The 19,945-nt window shown below is 38.9% G+C and overlaps 2 protein-coding genes across 3 annotated transcripts; one reads left to right on the forward strand and one right to left on the reverse strand.

Moving 5' to 3' along the window:
- Window positions 1-133: 133 nt before the first annotated feature.
- Window positions 134-6,137, forward strand: kdm8 (lysine (K)-specific demethylase 8). 2 transcript variants are annotated; one of them, XM_004552211.3, is made up of 8 exons: window positions 134-234; window positions 1,510-1,994; window positions 2,729-2,901; window positions 3,663-3,795; window positions 4,363-4,413; window positions 5,516-5,665; window positions 5,765-5,857; window positions 5,942-6,137. In XM_004552211.3, exons 2-8 carry the CDS (start codon window positions 1,527-1,529, stop codon window positions 6,104-6,106), a joined length of 1,233 nt encoding a protein of 410 aa, XP_004552268.3. In that variant the 5' UTR covers window positions 134-234; window positions 1,510-1,526; the 3' UTR covers window positions 6,107-6,137. The 2 variants fall into 2 exon arrangements, with proteins under 2 accessions (XP_004552268.3, XP_076739449.1); XM_076883334.1 differs by lacking the exon at window positions 134-234 and adding an exon at window positions 261-426.
- Window positions 6,138-8,707: 2,570 nt separating this feature from the next.
- LOC101485820 (UNC93-like protein MFSD11) lies at window positions 8,708-19,555 on the reverse strand. The gene is made up of 13 exons (XM_004552213.5): window positions 19,045-19,555; window positions 18,613-18,668; window positions 18,410-18,517; window positions 18,249-18,328; window positions 17,068-17,164; window positions 14,330-14,388; window positions 14,058-14,202; window positions 13,077-13,126; window positions 11,288-11,353; window positions 11,078-11,203; window positions 10,809-10,983; window positions 10,587-10,722; window positions 8,708-9,432 (listed from the first exon to the last, which is right to left on the reverse strand). Exons 1-13 carry the CDS (start codon window positions 19,132-19,134, stop codon window positions 9,280-9,282), a joined length of 1,341 nt encoding a protein of 446 aa, XP_004552270.3. The 5' UTR covers window positions 19,135-19,555; the 3' UTR covers window positions 8,708-9,279.
- Between the last annotated feature and the right edge of the window lie 390 nt (window positions 19,556-19,945).

Raw genomic sequence — 19,945 nt, forward strand, 5'->3', positions numbered from 1 at the left:
TAAATAAACCATAAAAGCAATATTTTGTCATTAATAATTTGATGGGATCAGTTTTTATATACAGCTTTTAATATCTACACTGCAGCGTGGAACCAATATGTTTAGCTATTCGAGTTTCCTCCCGGTGTGTTTTTGTTGTGCCACAGGCGTCAGAGCAGCGCGCGCATGTGTGTGGAGTTGTTCCGTAATTTCACAGATATTATCGGATTATTGGTGTAAATGGCTTAGTAAAAGGTAAATGTGGCATTTTAGGGATTTAATTTGAACTTAAATTAAGTCTCCGTGTTTACGAGTCATCGTGAAACATTGCCGCCAAAACGTTTTTCACAAGTGTGCAAAATTCACAGACTGCTAGTAACAGGAAAGAGACGAAGAATGACAGAAGGAAGAAAGGGATAAATATGGAAAACTAAATATTTTCATGAGGTCTGGTCCTCTATTTCTGTGTCCATAAACCTGTTTCAGGTATTAAGTGCGTTGCGTCATAGCTTTAAATGGGAAATTCCCGGCAAGCTTTAGTAGCAAAAAATAGGAACATTTATATTTATAGGAAAATATATATCTCTCTGTGTGTATGTGTAAGTAGCCACGTTTTAAAGCTACAGCCTTGCGTTCATGTTACATCTTTGTTTCTTGTGAGATTTTGGGATAAAATTGAGCATAGAGTGAATTGCACTGCGTGAGTCTAATCTCCGAGGCTTTAACGAAAAATATAATTGGCTTTCTCCCGCTGCTGCATAAAGAAAAAAAATGAATGAGATAAAGTTCACTCTTTGCTCATACTTTGATGACTTCCATAATGAAATCTCACTGAAGGGACTGTAATTCCCCAAATATCCTAAGTCGTTGGGGTTTCCATTGGATTTTTGGGTTTGCTGCACAGCCCATGTGACTGTGTAAAAATCAGTTGGAGTGCACTCCAGGGTCGTGGATGGCTTAGGCATGTGGCATATCAAATGCTTTCTTTGTTTAGTCCAGTCTGCCTCTGAGTTCACAGGGCTGCGTTTCTGTACTAAAATGAATCAGGCCCTCGGAGTTGGCTGCCTCCTGCTTTGGCATCATCTCCAGCAACACAGACCATCCAAACGCTGATGGAGTCACATGGAGGCGGAGTTGGCGGCTCCAGCAACAATGCGGCAAAAGTGTTGTTTTCATGCATGTGTCTCGCCCCCCCGGTTCTGGCTCAGGATGCCCTCACCTGTGTTCTGTTGTTGCCAGTTTAGTAATTAGTTGTATACATCTGTTTCACAGCACCAAAGAGGCTGAACAAGCGTACTGTGTATTTGTGCGACAATGGCAGGCTGTTTTAACAGTTGGTGGGCTCAATAACCAGCTAAATACATAAGGAGTCATTAAATTACATCCCTCCCCTTTAAAAAAAGAAGAGTCAGTGAATTGGTGAAAGTGAGCCTAAATCTGAGCAAATTTAACTTCTAAGTGCTTCATTATAAAAACTTGAGTTGACACTTCACTGTTAACCCTGACTCACTTTCATTGTTCATTTCACAGTAAAAGTAACGACCTTCATGTCAATGGCATCGCTGTGGTCAAAAATCTCTCCAGTACTGCCTGCTAATGAAGACCAGTTTCCACTGAAATTCAGTGACAAAGTGGAGCTGAGTGTGGTGGAAATGCTGCAACAGTCCAGGAAGCAGTTGTACGGAGACATCACAAGTTCCAGCCGGTTGCTTAATGCTCAGATTATTTTGGACATTTCATGGGAGAAGCTCAACACCGGAACATGGCGGCATGTGGACAAGGAGTGGAGGCGCGTTTACTCATATGGCTGCCTCTTCAAAGTGGCGGCACTGTGTTGTGAAAGTCCTTCCGAAGACAAGATCCTGGAGGCTGTTCGGACTTGTGACATGGGTCTAATCATGGGCGCGGCCATCATGGGTGATATACTTCAGGTTATTGTTCGGATTCTGCAAAGTCACATAAGGACATTGAGCTCTACTAAAGAAGAGGATGAGAGTGAACATGCTGAGGTCAAGGTCAGCGATTTTTTTTTTCTTTCATCTGAAATGCACAATTTTCTGTCAGTCCTTTAGTTTATTTAGTAATTACTAACTGATAGTTCTACTTGTGAGAAAACATTCTTGTACATTTCATTCAACCTGATTCAGAGTTCGAACTAATAGTGACTGATGGGGACATTTCAGAGTAAATCTTCTGGACGCTTGGAAAAGAAATTCCTCTGTGACCTTCATTTTGTTGCACTCCATCAGATGTCACTGAAGATTAAGTGCAGCAACTTTTCAAATGTCAGGTCACTTTGTTTAGACACCATCTAAATAGAGATGGAGAGTTTAGTGCAGGGCTGGCAGGATTTTTCGTGCTTTTTTTCCCCTTTTAAAAGCTATCATCTTAAAAAAGCTGTTGGAATAGTCTACCCATCTGTCACGAGCTGCACAGTGGGGAATGGGGCTGCAACTAACAAGTATTTAGAAATGTTGTCTTTAATTTGTTCTTGGTTAATCAGGGCAAGGAAATGGTAGAAAGTAGCACCACATTTCCCAGAAGCTTAAAGTCATACTATGATTAAATTGCCTGCCACACTTACAGTACAAAAGAACACTGAAATCAGTATAAGCTGGAACCCAGAGAAGACTTAATTGATAGTTGTTTACTCACATATGTGAGATATAATCAAGGACTTGTTTTTCTTATCGTTTTCCTCTAAAGGTTGAATTGATTTTTTTTTTTTTCATTTTGAAATCATTTCCAGAGAATAAAGATTGAAAGCCCGCTTGTCTCTGCAATCAAAGAAGAGTCGGCTGTTCTCAGGATAAAGTGTCCTTCACTGGAAAGTTTCAAAACAAACTTCCTGCTCCCCCTCAAACCGGTGATTTTAGAAGGAATCATCGACCATTGGCCTGCTTTCAACAAACACCCCTGGAGGTTTGTTTGTACAGAATGTATTGTTGTTCAGTTCATGATTGCTATTTGTATTAATTAATTGGCTATTATCAATCATTGTGGTTTGCATATTTTTGTCCGGATGACCTCAGCCAGCTGTTTCCCCCAACTATGAACCAATTTACTCTCATTAGTATGCTAATCTCAATCATGCACTGAAAAGGTTAAAGTCGATTTGTAAACCACTCTCAAAATTGTACATTCTGTCTGTGACAATAAGCTTCACAGTATTACCATGTTTGAGCTCCTCCACCGTGGTTAAATGCAGCACTTACATCCAGTCCAGCCTTGTAATCAGACTATTTTACACTTGCGGCAGCAGCAGAGTGCACTTATCAAGCTGAGAGGACAGAAAACCTGAAGGACTTTGGTACAGAGAGGCAGCTGACATGTAGTATGCAGTGTGTATCACTTTGATATCTATCTGTCATTTCCTTAACTATGTGAACAAATAGGGACAACAGGTCTGTTTACTCATCTCTGCATATGTGATTCCTGACTCTCAAGTCTGACACCAGCGTCTGATATAACTTTCTTTCAATTTAATAATATCCTTCACTGTCCTCCCTCTCATTGCTCACTCCTGACAGCAGCCTATTCACTCTGGCATCTGACATACAGCTTCTGGCACCTCAGTCACATCCTGACGTGCTTATATATAAGATGTTTTGAAGCATCGCTTGAAACCAGGATCGCCACATTTATGTGTGACTCACTCAAGTAACTGTCTCCCTCTTGCAAAGCATAGAATACCTGAGGTCTGTGGCCGGCTGCCGGACTGTTCCTGTTGAGGTGGGATCCAGGTACACTGATGAGGATTGGTCACAAACGCTGCTCACGGTCAATGAATTCATTGATAGATATGTTTTGAATAAAGTAAGTGCATCTTGAGCAAGTCTTTAAATCACATTATTTATATCAGTGGTCCCCAACCTTTTTTGCGCCACAGACCGGTTTAATGTCAGACAATATTTTCATGGACCGGCTTTAAGGTGTCGCGGCTAAATGCAACAAAATAAAATGATATAACCAAGACAAAAACTGCAGTATTTTGTAAATATAACACTAAACGCAAATTCACTGTGTAATTGTGTAACTTTATTAGCAGCGTCCTCCTGAAATGCGCCAACAACATTGAGAGTAACACGCTCCCCTCTGCCCCTTAATGCTCTCTGGTCGCTATGGTAACACGTAAATATTTCTTTCAAAATAAGACACACAACTACAACACAGGAAAAAGACCCAGGGAAACAGAGTAAACAATAAGAACCCTGGAAACCATAAATTTCACACCCAAGACGCAACCCTCGCAGCCCGGTACCGGTCTGTGGCCCGGAGGTGGGGGACTGCCGATTTATGTGAATGAGAGAAAGAGAAGACCTTGGGATTTCTAACATGATATCTGGGCTTTTGTTGTTTGTTTTGTGTATCAACATTGAACAGGATGGAGTGAAAGCTTTGGGTTATTTGGCTCAGCACCAGCTTTTTGACCAGGTAGAGTTCAGATTTTTAGTTTTGAAACACCAAAATAAAAGTGAATAATTTTGTCAGTTTAACACTTACTTCTTTAAAAATGACATTTTCAGCACTATAAAGAACGGGATTCTTTTTCTAGCTGTCATACTAACACAAGATTGCTTTTAACATTAGTGGTATTTTTTAGCAGTAATTTCAACATCAGGGCTGGATAATTAAGATCAATTTTTTGGACTCTATGATTAGATTAGAAGGATCACAGCCACAGAGTCACCATTTAGACCGATTTTCACACAGCATCTATATTTTTTTACATTTCTTGGGGATTTTATAGTGCCATGTTTCTAAATGAAACATTTATTTTTGATGTGCAAAAGCTTTGATTTCTTTATATATCACTTGGAAAATACAAAGTCTGTGCAGTGATTTGTTGAAACATCTGCAAACATACATGGGAATACAAGGTAAAAGGCAAAAACCGAGATTATACAATTCTGATGAGCTTGAAAGTGAATATGTGGCACAGTGTGAACGGTCTTAGGCAAGCTTTCTTGTAATTCCTTTAAGTAGTCTTCATGAACAGTTCTCCAGGCTTCTTAAGGACGTTCAAGGCTCTTCTTTGGATGTCGGCTGCCTTTTGTTTAATTCCCTGTTAGGATGATCCTACACTGTTTCAGTAATATTGAGGTCCAGGCTTTGGGGAGGCCAATCTGTGACTGATATTTATCAGGCTGATAAATATCTCTGGGCTGTAATGAGACTGAAAATTCCAATAAATAAACAGACTGTTTGCAGACATTCGGGTGACTCTCTGAGGCTGTACGGGAGCTCATCAGTAATAGTTAAGTAAAAACCAACCTTATGGCAGAATATCTGTGCCAGTTTTCATGGAAATCCATCGAGTATTTATGAATATTTTTCAGTTGGAAAACTATGGTGGATATACTGACAAAAAGAAGTCATGCATTTTTTTTAGTTTGCATGGCAGAAGGTGGAAAAATAATTAGCAATTCTTTTTACTTGCCAGGAAATGTTGGCAAAGTTCTCATGAGAAAAAAAGATACTATTTAGTAAGTAAAATTAGTCTTAAATGCCCTATTACTGTTTGATTATACCTTAGATACCAGAGCTCAAGGATGATATCCGCCTCCCTGATTATTGCTGTCTTGGTGAAGGCGACGAAGAGGATATTACTGTGAATGCGTGGTTTGGTCCCGGGGGTACAGTCTCTCCTCTTCACCAAGATCCTCAACAGAACTTTCTGGCGCAGGTGCTGTTAACTGTAATGCTTTATGAATTAAATTAATGTCAAAGGTTGATCATGTGATAACAGTTTCCTTACCACATGGGATTCCTTCTGTATATACAGGTAGTGGGAAGCAAATACATTCGCCTATATTCCCCCGAGGACACAGGCAAGCTGTACCCTCATCAATCACAGCTGCTTCACAATACCAGTCAGGTAGGATTGACAGTCCATGGAGATAGCACATGTCGGACGTGCAAATGTATGCAGTATTTCCAATTTCTGACTTCTTCCGTCTAGGTGCAGGTGGAAAATCCAGATGCCGAGCGCTTCCCGGAGTTTGCCAGAGCTCCGTATCTCGAATGCGTGTTACAGCCTGGAGACGTTCTTTTCATCCCTGTCCGACACTGGCACTACGTCCGCTCCTTAGAGCTCAGCTTCTCTGTCAGCTTCTGGTGGTCGTGATTGCAGTTTCCAAATAAAAAACCATATAGCATGTGTGTAATGAAACTAGTTCAGCCTGATTTCTCCTGCTGTTGAAGAAGGTCACTGGAGAGCTTTTAACTAATGTGAGGCTAATAAAAGTATTAGGACGACCTCTGATTACAAAAACCTTTGATCCATGAACTATGCACACACATTGCTCAATGATTACTTTAATTGTGCTGCTGATGATTGCAACATCTATTATGTGGAAAGCGACCGGCAGCCACAGAAAACAACAAATGAGCAGTTAAAAGTGTTTCTGCTCATTTCATTCTGCATATAATTTACAGAGGGTTGTTAGTCATCTAATTTGATAGGGTATGTTTCTCTTTTCAAATTGGCTTATTTAATTGTGTTCTCAACCTTATTCCCACAAATATTCTCAGATGTGTGATTTCCATAATTCATGGAAATGAGGCAAGTCTTCAAATTTAATAACCAAGTGAGCTACAGGTACAGAAATGTGGTAATAAACACGGCTCTCTGGTTAAACTGACAGCCTGAGCTAATCAAGCAGGTCACAGATGAAAATTAATAAATTAAATGAATTAATCCCCTGGGCATACACAGACTTTGAAATTAAAACCATCTCATTGGTAAAGTACTTTGACAGCACAACTCTTGTTTGGCACCAGAAACGCAAAACCTGACAACAAAGGGAGCCGCGGATTTCAGACCTCTGACAAGCCACAGTCGTGTATCCTGTAGGTCCTGTTCAGTCAAGCCTGGTTATTACAACTATGATGTGAGGAAGTGACAAAATTAAGCAGATCTGCCCTAATGTGCGTGTTTGATCTGGATTGAGTCAGAAGTAGCGGCGTTTTGGGAAATCAAGGCAGTGTCAGACAGGTGAACTTGAAGAGTTGTGGGGAATGCTTTGATAAAGCGCTGTAGCTCAAGGAAAGGATATATAATAGACACTTTTTCCTTCAGTTTAAGAGGGTAAAAATACAAAGGAATTGTAGTTCAAAACAACAAAGTGGCCTCAACAAGCTAAAATATTTTTCTGAAAACACAAGCTATATACTGTCTGACTCCGAAAGTGGTTTTGCCAAAAAACTTTATGCACAGCTCTCTGGAGGTCCCCCCACAGCATTTCGATCAAGTTGAAGCCTGAACTTTAACTGGGTCATTGCAACACCGTGATTCTTTTCTTTTGTTGTAGATTTCCTCCTGTGCGTAGGATCATTGTCCTGTTACATGACCCAGTTTTGGCCGAGCTTTAGCTGTCAGACAAATGGCTTCACATTTGCCTCTAGAATACTTCAGCCTACAGAGGAATTCGTGGATGAATCGATGACTGCAAAGTGCCCAGGTACTGTGGCTGCAAAACAAGCCCAAATCCTCACCCCTACACCACCACGTTTGACAGTTAGTCTGAGCTGTTTGTGCAGATGTGCTGTCTTTGGGTTTTCAAACCTTTCAAACAAGCCACATTTGTTCAGCCTTCTTCTAATTGTACTGTTGTGAACTTTAAAATTCAACATAACTGAGCCCTTTAGAGTCTGAGATGTAGCTCTGGGATTTTTTTTGCAGATTCCCTGAGCATTGCACAATCTGACCTTGGGGTAGATTTGCTGGGATGTCCACTCCTGGGAATATTGTAGCATTGTTAACACACACCAAACTTAAAATGTCTGTCTCTGGGTCAATTAAATTCTCCCAACCTACACTGCAGTATTGCAATGTTGGTAAAACCAAGCAAAAGTAGTTTTAATATTTAAAAATATGCAAGTTTAGCTATGAGGCCTCTTTCCCTTTTTTGTTTCTGTAGATAAGGTGGCATAATAAATAATGCCCCCTGCATTAAAGATGCCAGTGTTTGGCCTGGTTTCTGCAAATTTCAGGTAATAGACCTATCCAAAGTTGGTTACTTTCCTCACAAGCTTATCTCTCCAAACTTAATAATATGAACCCTGCCAGGATTTAATTCTGTAAGTAAATGCCGTACACTTCACTTAGCCCTTCAGTGCTTTGTTGTTGTCAAGTAAGTGGCACAATTGACTTAAGATCACACAAAACTGCTTACTCTCATTATAATGTAATCAATACTCAATTACCAGTGAAATAATGTGGGACCTCTGGGCCTGTAACCCTTTCCCTTAAACTTAGACCTCGCTTTCGCCTTCTTTTTGATTAATGGCAATTGATTTTCAAATAAATCTGGCAAATCAGGATTAGATCCATTCGATTTACAGTAGGCAATAGACAAGTTTTAGTGAGAAAATGCTGAAACCCCAATAAATCTGAAACACAGATTTGGAAAAAGCTCAAGATTATTTCTGTACAGATATGTAATATAAGTAGCTCAATAATGCCACATTGTTTTAAGAGCCAGAATTTGTGAATTGGAATGAAGAATGAAAGAAAACAACCCAAAAATTAAAGTGCAGGCTCTCAACTTGTTTACAGGTCACATGTAATTTAATTAATACACATGAGCACATTAATGTTTATCTACAGATCAAACCTTTTGTCAGCTGTTACCACTTGCCTTGACTCTAACATTTGCACCGCTGACTTAAATGATGATTTATAATAATCATGTAGACCACAACACAGTCTATACTTGAGCCCCCCCAGTGTTTTAAAATTTATTCAGCAAAATTGGTGAAAACATTACATTAATATGCAAGAATGTAAAAAAAAATGAAGTGATTGTCAAGCATTAATTAGTGTCATCTATTCTTGTCATTATAAACAGCACTAAACATCCTGCAGTAACGCTTTAGAGTCATAAATTAACTTCAACAATGGCACCGTTATTACGAACATGAGCTTCCAAAGCAATGCAAAGCAGATGATAAGGTAAGTTATTAAAATTCCATATTAAGACCACGTGCAGTACAACAGAGTAATAGAAAAATAACTTTAAAGATGTCCGATGACCACTTTGTAGAGTGAGAGGAAAAAAGGATTGTGCAAAGTACAGTGTAGACTTGTAAGGCAGCTTGGTTTCAGCTATGGCATCAATTCAAACTCTCGTTAGTGTCAATGCTATGTGAATCTGCATGACCCTCGGTGCTTCATTATAGAAAGAGATTTTTAAAAAGCGCTTCATGAAATGAGATTTTTTTAAATTACAGGATTTCTGATGGCCTCATTTTATCCTGAAAATGAGTTTCAGAAAGCCATTAATGCTGAGATGAATCCTAAAATTCCTGTATATCTACAGAGAAGTTCTGCATCCTCTCCACCACGAAGAAGCAAAGTGTTCCAGTGAAGCCCAGGATGACCATCAGCAGGAGCTGCCACATCAGCATGATGTAACCACTGTAGAAGAACGCAGCTGCTGCACAGACAGACTAACAAGGGACAGACAGATTTAATGTTGTTGATTAATATGATAAAGTGCTTTTACAAATCTAATAAACTAAGTTGCACAAATTATTACACAAAAATATTACGTTTTCCAGCTTCACCAATCACCCCCTCAAAGTCATATCCTTGAGTAGCACAGCACAACTTCTGTAATGTCTGCTATTTTCAGATCATTGCCATTCTAAACAATCCAAACAATGACCCTTCAACTTAAGCTTTATTTAGGAGTAGTGGAAAAAGCCACAGTGAGCAAAATGTGGCCAGTGGTGAGTGACGATAATGGTGAAGTGGCCAAAAGGGTTCCTGTATTTTCAATTTGCTGTCTGCCAGTGCATGATATTACAGGCAAACCACACCATTCAGTTCATTTTCACATGATGCTCTCCCTCATACACCACAGGATATTATACTGTCGTAGAAATCCTCATAAACAGTCTGAACCTAAATCAACCATAAACATGCTCCTGAGCTGACCCAATGCTCCGTCTTAAAGTTTGGATTCTGCATGCGTTCCACTGTCAGTTTGGGTTGGGGTTTATATCCTGATCCCCATAAAAGTCTGAATGTTTCTCAAGTGGAAATGCACATGTGGGAGAGGTGTGGCCTACAGAGAGCATGAAAAACAGCACCAGCACTGGTAGCAGTGCAGCGCTGAAGATGGCGTTGAAGAAGAGATGAGATGTGTTTAAATCACACGTGGTTTTCATTTTTCTGGGCAGAATCAGAGAGCTTTAAAAGACACTAAACATACTATTACTTTCAAACTCATGAACCCCACTTTCAGATTTACTGTTAACAATTTCCCAGTAACAGCAAAATCAAAATCTTCAACTAGGTGGCACAACCATGTCAAGATTTCTCAGTTTGTTTCTGTTCATTGCATTGTGGTGTATTTTCCACGCCTTGACAAAATCAAAAAGATTTTTTTTGAATAGTTATAAAGCATACATTAATTTCTAGAGCTTAATTTTCAATTCAAAAAAAAAAAAAAAGGAAGAAGGTATGATATCCAGCATATCTGCCTTTTTTCTTTGTACTGTGACTTCAGGTGAATTTATTTCACTTGGAAGGAACACATTTTGCAGCAGCTTTGGTCCGCTCTGCTAACAACGTCTGAGAACTGGCAACCCAGGATTACCTGGATGAATTTAAAAATGGCGAAAGCCGGCGTGCTTTCTTCAGCATAAACATGGCCTAATATGCTGTAGAGCTGTGTGTTGAAACAGCTGTCCCCGAGTCCAAGCAAAAAGCTGCACAGCAGGGCAATGGATACACTAAGAAAGAAAAAGAAGAAATAAAATCAAAGCATAATCTCAAACAGTATTTTCTTATATGCTAAATTATCATAAAAACTGGATACCTTGGAGTTAGATATGGCTTCTTTAGGGACGTGGTTTCAAAAACAATGGGGGCATCATCAGGGATGTTAAGAAAGATCAAATAGAAAGCAACAAAATGGGCAACCATTCCCAGAAACACCACAGAAGTTCGTCTGAAGCGGCTGTTCTTGCACAACAATCCAAACAAACCCCCACCTGATGGAAAAGGGCATATTCTGCATAAATCAATCAATCTGCACGGCCTTGAATGACTTTAAATAACTTTGCTAAGAGCAGAAAGTGAACGTACCTACTATTTCTCCAATGCCTACAACAATCCCTGAGATCCCAATCAAGCCTTTAGCTGCTTCTGCAAACTGTGCAGTTGCTCCGATACACGTCCCATACACTCCACTGTAAAAAGATAGCTCAAGGCCTGGAGAACAGGAAGTGCATGCTGTAGCTGCAGGCATTTTTACTGGAGGCTAAAATATTTAATATGCAAAAGCATTTGACTTACCGCTGTACGCCATGCAAGGACTCAGAAGAAGGGTAGTTTTAGTCTTCAGCAGTCGTAGGATGGTTTCTAAAAGGGAGAGTTACAACACAATGATTTAAAATGCTAATAAATGCCGTTCTTCCACTAATACAATCTCCTTTAGCTCGGTATTGAGCTGAGAATTTAACACAGTCCAATGCAGAAAGAAAATATTCTGTCATAATAAGCCATATATAAATGCTAATTTAAAAAAAAACAGCCAAGAGAGACTTGGCTGTTAGAAAAATTCAGATTTTAAAAGAGGAAATCCCACTAGGCTTGTTTATATATGCCTGGATGGCCCTTCTTGACATGAATCAGCTTGCATCTTTGATAAAAGCTGATACCTTTAAGGCAGGTGTGCACGAGTCTAAATGCACACAGAGATACACGCGAGACAAGGTGCAATCTGATCATCCAAACAACTTGAGGCTGCACTGAAGGCAGGTGCAAGTGCAGCAGCAGAGTTTCCAGTTGACAAACAGATAGAATCTGAAATAAACTAACGCATAGGCAGATTCTATGTACTCTGTTGTAATGCTAGAAGATTTTTATCCATATGAAAGCGATTTTCGCCTTCAAGAAAAACAAAACCGCCTGTGAGTGCCTGCTAGTTTCACAAAAAGAGCAATGAAAAGCAATGCAAATAACAGAGAGGGAAAGGGAAAATAAATACTTCGGTAGGAACTTACATTCCTTTTGAATGCTCAGTATATCAGATGATACCCATCTACAGTGCAAGGGGGGGGGGGGGGGGGGGGGGGGGGGGGGGAACAGTGAATAGCTGTACAGGCAGGAATTTCAACTCTTTGGTTCAATATTGGCTGATTGCCAGGAAATCTGGATGTACCCCTTAGGATTTAAAAAAACAAACAAACAAAAAACTGATATATGTTCCTTCGTACAAACAGGAAGAGAGAACTACAGTGTTGGAATTTAATGACTTTGAAATGTCACTGCAGTTATCCTTACAAATATACACTCAGCGGCTACTTTATTAAGTCACCTGTTTGTGTACTCATTAACGCAAATATCTAATCAGCCCTTGGTGCATAAATATGTAGACATGGTCAAAACTATCCACTGAAGAAGAGTGATTTAAGTGACTTTAAACGTGGCATGGTTATTAGTGCCAGATGGGCTGGTCTTTTAGAAACTGCTGTTCTACTGGGATTTTTCCCACATAACCATCTCTAGCGACAAAGGGAATAGCTTGAAATAGAGAAGAGAGAGAGATAGAGAGAGAGAGAGAGATAGAGAGAGAGAGAGAGAGAGATAGAGAGAGAGAGAGAGAGATAGAGAGATAGATAGAGAGATAGAGAGATAGAGATAGAGATAGAGAGATAGAGAGATAGATAGATAGATAGATAGATAGGTAGGTAGGTGTGTGTGTGTGTAGAGCTCTTTATTTTCCTGTGAAAGAACATTTATTATCCATGCTGTCTGTCAGGAATATATTCAACAGTGTCACTTTTTCACTCTTCCAGCATGAATAAAACAGATTATAAAAACCTTGAATGAGCTCACAGTATCCATTTAGAGCACATTAGTCTTGTTACTACACAAAGTTCCTTATGTATCCATATATACAGCACATATGGGATTTTCTCAATTACACTTTGCACCAGCATGCATTTACTGCATTCAATATGCACATTTATATGGATGTATAATGAATCCAGTAAATGTATGTAAATGAGCAAGTATCATTTTAGCAAAGCTCGTTAGGTACGCCTCAATGTGGCTTTCCAAAAGTGCAGATAAAACTTACTGAACTCCGATTTAGTATCCTGCATGGCAGTGTTCGCTCTGTGCTTGTACCTAGACAACAACAATTAAATCAATAACAACTTCCACAACACTGAAATTAATCAACAGAGATAAACTGCATACACAGACAATCTCAAACGTCCCTTCAACTAAAGAACAGGTGGAGGAATTTAAAAATCAGACAGTGGAAGGATTGCTCCCGATGGCATTCTTTGTTATTCTGTTGGAGTCATTGTTTCGTTCCAGACTTGGCTAATAAACACTAAAACCCATACATGCATCACGCATACCCATAACTGTTCTTCACACACAGCTGCTGCCACAAGAGTGCTGGAAAGAGTATGTTTTGCTAACAAGACTTTTAGTCTCATGGTTTGTTTTTTGCGATGGATGTTTGTGAATGATACATTTATGGAATGTAATTTAATTTTCCCTATGACTTTTATTTGCCTTTGATGCAAGTTTTTTTTTTTTTTTACAGATTTTTTCCCCCATCTTGTGATTTCAGTCAAACTTTGTTCATAATTCAAGACATTAAAATTTTAATATGCCTTAAAAATGTTGAAGGTTGGGGTCTTTAACTGCTGTCTCTCTCAAAGAGAAATGTTCTGTCTTCTCTTCCCCAAATCCGCCTGATTGCGCCCTACTTAAGTAAAGCGCTGTGATTAGACAAGACTCTGTCAAAATTGCATTGATCTAGAGAAAAGGATCAGTCCATTTTTTGTGAAGGACAAGAGTGATTTATAAGTCTTGTAGAAGAGCAGCAGTAAGTCAAAAAGTGGGTGATTTAAGAAAAAAAAACCTGTTTCGTGGGAGGTCTGAAAACACCTTAAGAAGGTCAACTGGATTAAAAAGGACATTTTTGGCCATGTTAGCCGTTGTGTATCCTATCCGAGCAGTAGTTCAGACACTTTATGTATTCTGAGTCATTCTGTGGGTCTGCAGTGAAAAATGTGTAATTATCTAAAGGATATTCATTTACATCGTGCGAGTTGAGAGCAGTGACTGCCCTTCCTCTTCAGAGAGCATCTCCTCTTCATGATGGCTCTTTCTCAACACCAGGAAGCTAAGTGTGCCGAGGATGGATATAACCAGCAGGGACAGAAAAATGTTTCTCCTGCTGTTGTCTGAGACAGGAAGATTAAAGTAAATCGCTTAATGAAAATGTGCTAGAAATATTAATAACATTAAGCTGGAGCATACTCAAACTAAAGAGCATTTTCATGCCGTTAACTTACACAAGTTTGGCCTTACCTGGTATTTCTGTTCTTCCATTCCAGTCAAAATAAATGTAAAGATTACCAAACAACATGCTGTCAAGACAAAAAAAAATGGTGCAAAGAAAATAAGTAAAAGAACATTTCTCAAACAAAGCAGGGATGTACTGGACTTGCTGATAGGTTAAATTCTTGTTTTCCTTTATTTTGATAAAGTTAATAAACCGCCTCCTCCTTAATTTCATGTTAATAGGTATGTATCAACTTCCACATATATGCCAAGGTTTCTCAGCTAGTTGGTGCATTTTAGCGAGATGCCATTTATTTTAATGTTGTGGCTGATTGGTGCAGCTATGCTGCATGCCAAATTATTTTCATTTCACTGTCGTCCAAATATAATTTATTGCGTACAGCACCCTCCAAAATCTCCACAGCGGCATTCAAAATGTACTAGGTGGACAAGGACTCTACTGTGGATGAGCTGCATTTATAGATGTAAAAATGATGCTGATAGAACATCTGTGTCTGATCATGATGGTGATTTACTGAGAAAATAAACTAAAAGATATCATTTAGACTATACTTCCAAAAGTATTCGCTCATCTTCCTTCACACGCCTATGAACGTGTGAATTCATAAAGTTTAATATGATGTCAGCCTATCCTTTGCAGATATAACAGCTTAAGCTCTTCTGGGAAGGCTTTCTTTTTACAAGGTTTAGAAGTGTGTTTATGGGAATTTTGGACCATTCTTCCAGAAGTGCATTAGTGAGGTCAGATATTGATGTTGGACAAGAAGGCCTGGCTCACAGTATCTGCTCTAGCTCTGTCGGATTGAGGTCAGGACTCTGTGCATGCCAGTCAAGTTCTTCTACACCAAACTTGCTCATCCGTGTCTTGGTGGACCTTGCTTTGTGCACTGGTGGATAAAGCAAGAGGCCATCCCAAAACTATTACCACTAAGTCAGAAACATAAAATTGTCCAAAATGTCTTGGTATGCTGAAGCATTAAGACTTCCTTTCATTGAAAGTAGTGTTCTCCTGACAACCATCAAAACCCAGATTTATCCATCTGATTGGCAAATGGAGATTGCCACCGACTTCCACATTGTTATAATACCACTAACAGTTGACTGTGGAAAATTTAGTATCAGGGAAATATATCCTATCTTATCTCCTATCACAGTATCATGCTGGAATTCACTGAGCTCCTGAGAGTGACCCACTCTTTCACAAATGTTTGTAGAAGCAGTCTCCATGCCTAGGTCCTTGATTTTATATAGCTGTAGCCATAGAAGTAGTTAGAACACCAGAATGAAATTATTTGGATGTGTGAGTAAATGCTTTTGGTAATATAGTGTATATGTATAAATAGGGTAAGGAAAAGCTTCATGGGGACGCATTTGTTTTTGGCGTTTGGTAAGGCAAATACACCATGCGAGCCAATGAGGAACACAGAAACTCCTTCAGAATTTATCACAGTTATCACAGTTTAACCACTATTGACTTTCATTATTAGTTCAGTTAAACATTCTCTTCTCTGCTCTCTGTGCAATTTATTATGTGTACATCAAATTTTATGCACCAAACCTCTCTGGGCCTTTCAAACCTTAAAATAGTGACCTTTAATTAAAGTGCTCCCATTTGGACAATCAGAGTAATTAAAAGAAAAGACCGTGGACATGGTGTTAGCTGAATCATTTGAGAAATCATGTATGATAGACAGAAAATGTGGAGAAAGTTTATTTACTGGCTGGATCAAACACTGACTTTATAGGCATAATAATCTGCATTTTTGCCTCCGAGGATTCTTCTTTCGTTTTTTTGAAGCTGTTTATTTGCCTTTCACGGTTAACACTGGAATTCTGTGATCTATTTCTGTCTTTAATTACATATCTACCTAAACTAAAAAATGTAGATGAGCAATTAGTCTGTCCCAGAGCCACAGCAATGGATGAAAGGAGTTAGTCATGAAAGATAACAGTGATTTTCAGTCGTATTCTGTGTTTGTGTCTGCAGGCTGTGAAGAACTGATTCATAAGTTTACTGTGGCAGTGATCACCACTGGAGAGTCAGATTAGCATTGCCCTATTGGGAGCGTTGGCACAGGTGACAGCCAATGTTATTATTATACTAATTCAATTTGCATATTTTAACAAATACAAATTAGTCGTCCGAGCCAGTGTGCGAGAGCAATGGGCCAAATGGAGAAGATGAAAAGACCATAACTGTCACCTAGCGAACTTTAAGAGGCTTTCATGTTTTTTAGATTTTGCAGAGAAACTTATGACTGGTTTAAAGAAAAGATCATTTATAAAATGATCTACTAAATATTTCTTTTTCTTTGTAGTTTGCACTATATATTTTCGAGCTGAAAATACAGACAGAACAAAATGTTGGCAGCTGCACTGCAGTTACACCTTTGATCAACTGGAGCAGCTTCATCAAACAGCAGAACAAAACGATAACAAGCGAAAACACGGTGATCAGTCGTGTTTTATGAACCGGATGTACTGGTGGAAATAAATATTTTGATGCAAGGTCAATTAATTGTAACTTTGGGTTTGTTCAGAGCGCAGATGAGCAGGAAGACTGTTATATTCTCAAATAAAACATTACTATTTACTTCACACAGCCCAAAGTTAAAAATTCTCATATACAGCGTGATGCAAATGAAAACTAAATCAATGAAATGAAATGAAATACTCTCTGGTTTAAAGAAACTTTAAAATGTTAAAGGTTTGTCTTTAAAAGACACAAAGACTGAGCTCCATACCTGCACTGTAGGAGAGCCCAGAACATTCCAGTGTTTCTGTTGATGGTGGAGGCCTCTGAGTTTTCCACCAGAAACTGTCCTTGAGCTGTCCAGAGCACTGAAGGAACGTGAATGAGGGCGGGTCATTGAAGTAGGAAAAAAGGTCAATTAATTGCCCACATTAATAAATATATAATTTTAATTTTTTTTACATTGTCAAGTAATGCATCATACCATACAGTAGCCCTAGGACTTGATAAAAATTCATTGCTCTGCAGTGATTTGAGGCTGCATTAAAAACATTTTTTCTTCATTTTTCCAGCACATGCTCAGCATGAGGTCTGCTTTCTCTGTATTTCCGCTAACATTTACAAGCAAACCAAAGGTGTTAAGCACTCTTTACAGAATCAGCCCCTAACCCATTTAAGGTCTAATTTGGGATATACTGTTTATGTTCATCATCATATCCCAGCCATGATAATCCCTGTATGCATGATTAAACTGCATTTGGATTTTGGCACAGAAATTGAGCTTGCATGGACTGCAAAAGCCAACAACAGCCACCTTCAAGTATTTATGTTTGCTGAAAGTCTTCATCTGTTACTACACTGTATCCTGCCTCAGTGTTCATACGCACATTTTAGTAAGTGGGCTGTGATGTGATGTATGTGACAAAGAAAACTCTGAAAGGTGAATATTTAAACAAATCAAAAATACAAATATATACTCAAAATTAAACATAAAACATGAAAGCCTGAACTGTTGATACACGGCTTTCATGTGGTTTATGCCAAATTCTGACCCCTAGCAATGTCGCAGCAATGATCAGTCCAGGTAAGACTGGGTTATTTTAAAGATATTTTATGCAGAAAAAAATCAACACATTAATCGATGATGAAACTGATCAGTTGCAACCCAGCTGTGAAAATAAAATAGCCAGTAAAAACACCAGAATAACGACCAAAAAAACCCGTCCAATCAGTAATTGTTGACATACTCAGGTTTCAAATTTATATTAATAATTATTCAGTTAAATAATGATAATAACCGTACTGCAATGTTTCACACCATTCTGTATGTCTTTTAAACAGACACTAACTCTCAATTTGTATATAATCTGCATGCAATTGCAAGCATGTATTCAAAGACATTTAAAAGCCAGGCTTGAAGTTCCAAAGACAGTTTAGGAGAGAGCGACTTACTGGCTGCTCCTATGCCGATGAGAACGGAGGTCAAGTAAAAAGACCATGTCGAGGGGACGACGAACATCGCAATGTAACCACTAGAGAAAAACATAATGATGATGAACACGTCTCAGCATCTTTGTTCGTTTCCTTTATGCAAACAGCACGTCAGTATTTACCTGTACAGCAGGCCGCTCAGAAACATGGTAAATTTTGGTCCAATAACTGTAACAATCATTGGTGCAAGCAGATTGGAGAACGAGAAGACTCCATAGATGATTCCAAGGCTGTAAAGTGGGGGCAGTAAGTAGCAGTAAGTAAATAAATGCAAGTTGGTGAACTGAACACCAGCATTTTCCCCCGTTTCTCCACCATGACCTACCTGTGGTACCCACTTCCAGTGAAAGTAGAATTTCCCAGGCTTTTCACTACAGTTTGCTGCAAATAGGAAAAGAATAAAAGTCTATGTGAACCACAGGGTTAGAATTTACATATTAAGTCACAGTAATGTCCTTAAGTCATTCATAAGATTTGATTAGTTCAGTGAGCACTGAAGAAAATTAGAAACACGAGATGCGCCTCATATAGTCCTTTGGCTGATCTGTTTCATACATCCCGTGAGGCGGTTAATTTTTTTTCTTTAGAAATTACTTTAAAAGCTGTTATGACAAGAAAAAAACGTTGTTGTATACGAGCAACATAAATGAACCTCCTGTCTCTTAAATACAAATCTCAACTCAATGCGCTGTCCTCTAACATTCTGGGGCAAAGTAAAAATGAAATGTAATTTAAAAAGCAAAGTTTACGAAGTTACCTCAACATTTCCACAGGTGGTGAAGGCGGTGAAAATAAACAAAAATCCCACACCCAAAATCACAACGTTGAAAGTCCTTCTGTCTGCCATGGCGTCTTCTTAATCGCGTTAAATCAAACACATTTTGAATTCACTGCAGACTCGCGATTCAGTAGCGTCGCTAAGTTTGTACTATAAGCCTAAAGCCTCCCATGTGCACTCACTCGCGTGGATCCATTTCAGCAGCTGCGAAAATAAAGTTCACTTCACAAACTTGTAAAGTTCGCGTTTAGTGAGCGAACAGCGGCCGGAGATGAGCGGTGTGGCGTATATGCAGACAGTTAAAGGAGCAGCACTGTCACGAGAACACGTCTCTCCTATTACCCAAAGTACGCATGACAACTTGTGACTTAAATTAAAAGTTGCTGGGGATTTTTTCTTTTTTCTTTTTTTTTTTTGAGATCTTCCTTTTACTGTGACCTCTTCGTCATGGCTTTCGTCACTCTCCTTTTCGCCTTCAGTTTCTTCTTCTTGTGCAATTTGCGGACATTTACACGCATTTTATCTTTGCTGCCTTCCAGAGGTGACCAGGAGAAACATTCCCCGTGGGAAATAGATGACTTTTTATTGCGCTATTACGCAATAGGAAAAAGTTTATGGAGTACATGTCCCTTCCACGCATAAGGACGTTGGAGTGGAAAATAGAGATTAGTTCGCATTGCATCCTTATTACCCCTAAATATCTCATTTTTGACTGATTAACACAATGTTTTTGCTATTGTATTATAATTATTGTATTAAATCTAAAAGACAAAAAATCCACACATCCACAAAAAAACCAAAACACATGATCAAACAAAGTAATCCAATACTGTGCAAAAGTCTTGCACCATTCATTTCTTCCTATTTTGCTAGGAAAATG

Source organism: Maylandia zebra, linkage group LG4 (genome assembly GCF_041146795.1).
Source record: "Maylandia zebra isolate NMK-2024a linkage group LG4, Mzebra_GT3a, whole genome shotgun sequence".
NCBI classification, from domain to species: domain Eukaryota; kingdom Metazoa; phylum Chordata; class Actinopteri; order Cichliformes; family Cichlidae; genus Maylandia; species Maylandia zebra.